At 37.0% G+C, this 5229-nt stretch overlaps 1 protein-coding gene across 2 annotated transcripts; it reads right to left on the bottom strand.

Moving 5' to 3' along the window:
• Positions 1–2412: 2412 nt before the first annotated feature.
• On the bottom strand, positions 2413–4371 carry LOC116275859 (interleukin enhancer-binding factor 2-like). Of its 2 annotated transcripts, none has more exons than XM_031668752.1 (2): positions 4008–4371; positions 2413–3664 (listed from the first exon to the last, which is right to left on the bottom strand). In XM_031668752.1, exons 1-2 carry the CDS (start codon positions 4296–4298, stop codon positions 2783–2785), a joined length of 1173 nt encoding a protein of 390 aa, XP_031524612.1. In that variant the 5' UTR covers positions 4299–4371; the 3' UTR covers positions 2413–2782. The 2 variants fall into 2 exon arrangements, with proteins under 2 accessions (XP_031524612.1, XP_031524613.1); XM_031668753.1 differs by having other exon boundaries at positions 4086–4371.
• Positions 4372–5229: the final 858 nt, after the last annotated feature.

Below are 5229 nucleotides of genomic sequence, written 5' to 3'. Positions count from 1 at the left end.
CAGTTTCAGATATTCTGTTTTAGCAGTAGAAAACAGACTAACACTCAAAAACATATATCAAATGACATATAAAGCCCACTAAAATACCTATAAACAAATGATGGCACTTCATAAAATATCACCCACATACCAGTTGTTAGAAACATGTGACAAAATGTCATGCGGGAGGAGAGGTTGAGACATCACAGAAACACATTTCAGGTCATCTAAATATTGGAGTTTCAAATTGGAGCTTTAAACTAATTCTGATTAATATATTAAACAGAATAAATTACAAGTGGGAAATTGTATCAAAGGACTCATGCTGATAAAGAATAGCAAATATAAATTTTAAAACCTAAAATTACTATAAATGAAAATGACAATGTAGTATATCAGATTAAAAACAGATGAAATTCAGCAGATCAAAGCATTAGTGAATCAATGATAATTCAATAGAATATATTCAGACTGAAGTACAGAGATAGCAAAGTATGACCAATAAAGACAAGACAGAGAAAGACATGTGGCTTACAGTCAGAAAATCTAGAAGACTTGTGGAAGTTTCAAAAAGAGAGAAAAAAATTAATGGGTCAAAAAAATAGATGAAAATATACTGTCCAAGAATTTTCCAAAATTGATGGAAAAAAACCAGACATTTAGAATTTTAGATAGCTCAATGAATGGTACTAGGTTGGTGCAAAAATAATCATTATTGTCAATGGCAAAAATGTAATTTGCACCAACCTAACAACAACAACAACAAAATACAAAGAAAACCAAACCTAGGCAAAGAGCCAAACTTCTGAAAACTAAATATAGAGAAGAAAATCTTGTAAGCAGCCAGAGAGAAAAAATACAGACATATGAACTTCAAAGAGCAACAATCAACTCATAGCTTACTTTCCAACAAAAATTGTGGACACCAGAAAAATAAAAAGCCATTTCTTCTAAGTGCCAGGAGAAAAACACTGCCAAACTAGAATTCTATATGCAGTGATAATATTCTACAAAAATTAATGTACAACAAAGATATTGACAGGAAAAACGAACACTGGGAGAATTTATTCCCTGCTAAACCCTCCTAACTAGAAGACTTACTAAAGGCACAAAGTAAATTCTTTTGGCAAAAGAGTAATGATGTCCAATGGAAGTTTAAAAAATAAATGCTGAACAAAGAAAATGGTATATGTGTGGTTAAACATAAATATTTACTGTATTGCACAATGATATTATTTAACATAATATATATTGGTGTATGACTAGAACATATGCCCCAAAGCACTTTAGTAGACACTAAAGTGTTCTAAGTTTCTTGCTTTGACAATAAAGATGTAAATGATCAATTTATTTTAAGCTTTAATTAGTTAAGGATTCATGCTATGATATCTTGGGTAACCATTGTGAAAATAATTTAAAAATTTATAACTACAAAGTCAACAGTGTAGAAATACAGAAATAGGATTAATACTTTATTAATCCTAAAAGAAAACAAGAGGGGATAAAAAAACAAAGGAAAAATGGTGTGATGAAAAATAGTATGATGACAGATTTAAATTCAAATATATCTGTAATCATATGTTAGTAGATTAAATTCTCAAATTAGATTTAAAAACAACTTTATATTGCATAAATTTAAGAACACAGAAAAGTGGAAGATAATATAATGAAAAATGTATTGGATGAAAAACCGAACCAAATAAAAGCTGATATCACTGTACTAATATTAGTCACAGGACATTTTAACATAAAAACATTATTAGGTATGACAAGAATATTCATTATTAAGTATAAAAGTGAATAATGAGAGGTTGCTTTATCAGAAAGATATTATAATCCGTATGTACCTAATAACCTAATTTCAGTAGTAAAAAGAGATATAGGGAAATTCAAAATCGTAGGGAAAGATTTTCACCCGTATTCTTTAGTACTTAATAAAAAGAAAAAAATCTGTAGATGATTAGAAAATGTGAACAACGCAATTTAGAAACTCAATTCAATTGACACATACAGAATATTGCACCCAACAAAGGCAGGGTACATATTCTTTTCACATGCACACAGGATATTTGCCAAATATAACCAGGTATATAACATAAGAAAATGCTCAATGTTGCTTTCTGACCAAAGTAGAATTGAACTAAAAATTTGTAAAACAAAAAAAAAGAAAGTATATATATATATACACACACACACACACACATATACATATATACACATACACACATACATATGTGTATGTATATACACATATATGTATACATAAATAGATATATATATAGATAATCTATATATATATCTCCAGAAAAACCTCAGGGGGTGTGTGTGTGTGTGTGTGTGTGTGTGTGTGTGTATAACCAGTAAAACCTCAGATGTATGGATTTTTTTTCATGTGGTTGTTTTTTTTTTTTTTTAAAAAACCAACCAAAAGGCCAAGAGCCCTACTAGGAAGTACTTTAATAGTTTTTCTTAGAAAAAAAAAATTCCAGACACTTAACATTTCACAACATTTCAACAGCAAAGTACTAATTGAGAGAGGAGTTTTCAGGAGTTGGGGATTCTAGAATATTAGGAAGAAATGTTGGTATCCTCCTTCATTATAGATGGATGGCATAGGTCACAAATGGGAGACTGGCAGCAAAGCCAATATCAAAACCCAGTGGAATGACACTTCTGTGGAGTTTACTTTTCTTCCTGCTATCTTCCCTATCCCACGGAAATGTCTGTCACCATGTAAAGCCCAGTAGCAGGGAGTTTAGGCTCCAGTCTTCCCCCTTGGGTAGGAAAAGGAGTGAAGGGAACATCACTCCTGAGTTTCCATGCTTTCTTCTTCCTCTCCTTGAGGTGGTTCTTCTGTATTCTCCTCTTCTTCCTCTCCTTCCTTCTTCTCTGGTGGCTTCTCATAAGCCTTTTCTGAAGGTGTTACTATCACTCCATCCCAGGTAGATATTTCAGAAGCAAGATAGCTGGCATCACCCTCCTGGCCAAGGATCTTCCTAAAGCCACCATGTGAGAGGATTCGGACGAGAGTCTGAGCTGTGTAACAGACCATGTCCTGCTGTTCTAGGGTCATGACTGTGTGTACTCTGAAGTTGCCACTCTCACAGGGGTCAGTGATACCCACTGAACCTGGCAGGAACAGTCCTGAAGCCAGAATCTGCAAGCAGCGTCTGTATGCAACGTTTAGGGCCAAAGGCTGTCTGGTGGGGTTGTTCATCACAGCATAATGGCCTAGTAGGTCAAGGATCCAGGGTGTGAGGGGCTCAAAGCCAGGAAAACGAATCCTCAAGTCCTTCAGTAGTCTGATGAGAACTTTAACTGTGGACTGAGAAGCATTTTCCTCGAACCAGCGGGCATGTCGGATGGCTGCTAAGGCACTCTGCAATACCTTGATATCCAAATGGAGTTCTGGGTCCAGTTTTCGAAGATTGGGTGGCACTGTTGTAATGAGAATCTTCACTGTAGCATCAGAAGAACTGATTTCAAAGCCAGTTTCGTTGGTCAGCATGGTTAAAACTTCAGAAGGATCCTGTGCTCTTAGGCTTTCCACAACTTTGTTCCCCAGGGCAGCAACAGCTTCCAATGTTGGCAGGATCTTAAGTATCACCACCAGGTCAGCCACATTGTGTCCTGTAGTCATTGTCCCCTTTTTATAGGATCCCACCTGTCGAACTTCTTCAATTTGCTATTGGAAAAAGGATTTCGGGGGAAAAACAATTTAGAAGAAAAAAAGGTGCCTAAGTCCTCCCAGAACTGTTACAACATAGCCACCTGTTACCCAAATTAGGAAGTAGCAAAGGTGAAATCACCCCCAGAACCACCACATGAAAGCCTGATACATCACAGATAGCATAACAGTGATACAAGTCTTGTCCCCAAGATCAGTACTACAAAGAAATCCCACTGTACGTTCTCATTTTAAGCTTGGCTTTGGATAATAGACAACTGAAAATTAAAAGTCAGGAGCCAAGGAAATTTCCACACTACCAAAGGTGCCCTTTCCTAAAACTAAATCATCAAAAACTCACCACTTCAAATGTCCCTGGAGCCACAATCAGATTATCAATCACATTGTTTATTTTTGTCACCAGAGAAAGGATAGATGCCTGTTCAGCAGAATTAGGAGCCAGGTCCTGATTCCTCTTCAGCAAGGCCTCACTGAAGGAAGTTTCATCAGGTGCTGGCTTGACCCGGGGGAAGGCCATTTCACACAAATAGAAGTCAAATGGGATATGTGGTACAAAGGGCCTGAACCCTCCTCCTGGGCCTCCTCTGGAACCAAAGCGCCCACCACGACCACGGCCTCTGTCACCCCTCATGGCGCCTTAAAACACGAACAATGGAGGCCGCACCAACCGCCCCTTTCCTCTGAGGAGCAGACAACTGAAGAGCTCATGTGGTTGTTTTTTTAGAGACAAAGTCTTGATCTATTTTACAGGCTTGAGTACAGTGGTGTGATCTTAGAAGCCAGATAATTCTTTTTCTAAACTTTTATTTTAGGTCGAAGGTACATGCGCAGGTTTGTTGTATAGGTAAACTTAGGCCATGAGGGTTTTTTGTACAGATTGCTTCATCACCCAGGTACTAAGCCTAATACACAATATTTATGTTTTCTAATTTTCCCCCTCCTTCCACCCTCTGCCCTCAAGTAGGCCACAGTGTCTGTCCATCCCCTCTTTGTGACCATGCATTTTCATCATTAAGCTCCCACTTATAAATGAGAACATATGGTATTTGGTTTTCTGTTTCTTCATCAGTTTGCTAAGGGTAATGGCTTTCAGCTCCATCCATGTTCCTACAAAGGACATGCTCTCATTCTCTTTTATGGCTGCATAGTATTCCATGGTGTACATGTACCACATTTTCTTTACCCAATCTCCCATCGATGGCTATTTAGGTTGATTCCGTATCTGTGCTATTGTGATTAGTGGTGCAATAAACATGTGCATGTGTCTTTATAACAAGATGGTTTATATTCCTTTGGATACATACCTAGTAATGAGATTGCTGAGTGAAATGGCAGCTCTGTTTCCAGCTCTTTGAGGAATTGCCACACTGCTTTACATAATGGTTGAGCTAATTTCCATTCCCACCAAGAATGTATAAGGATTCTCTTTTCTCCACAACCTTGCCAGCATCTGTTATTTTTTGACAGTTTAATAGTAGCCATTCTGACTGGTATGAGATGGTATCTCATTGTGGTTTTGGCTTACATTTCTCTGATGATCAGTGATGTTGAGCTTTATTTAA

The sequence above is a fragment of the Papio anubis genome, chromosome 7 (genome assembly GCF_008728515.1).
Source record: "Papio anubis isolate 15944 chromosome 7, Panubis1.0, whole genome shotgun sequence".
Taxonomy (NCBI): domain Eukaryota; kingdom Metazoa; phylum Chordata; class Mammalia; order Primates; family Cercopithecidae; genus Papio; species Papio anubis.
Note: the sequence above shows the minus strand (reverse complement) of the source record. Positions and strands in the feature narration are given on the sequence as shown.

Coding starts and splice junctions, on each gene's coding strand:
- LOC116275859 (XM_031668752.1), bottom strand. CDS start 4,298: ATGAGGGGTGACAGAGGCCGTGGTCGTGGTGGGCGCTTTGGTTCCAGA. Junction 3,665..4,007: donor CTCCAGGGACATTTGAAGTG/GTGAGTTTTTGA, acceptor TTTTTCCAATAG/CAAATTGAAGAAGTTCGACA.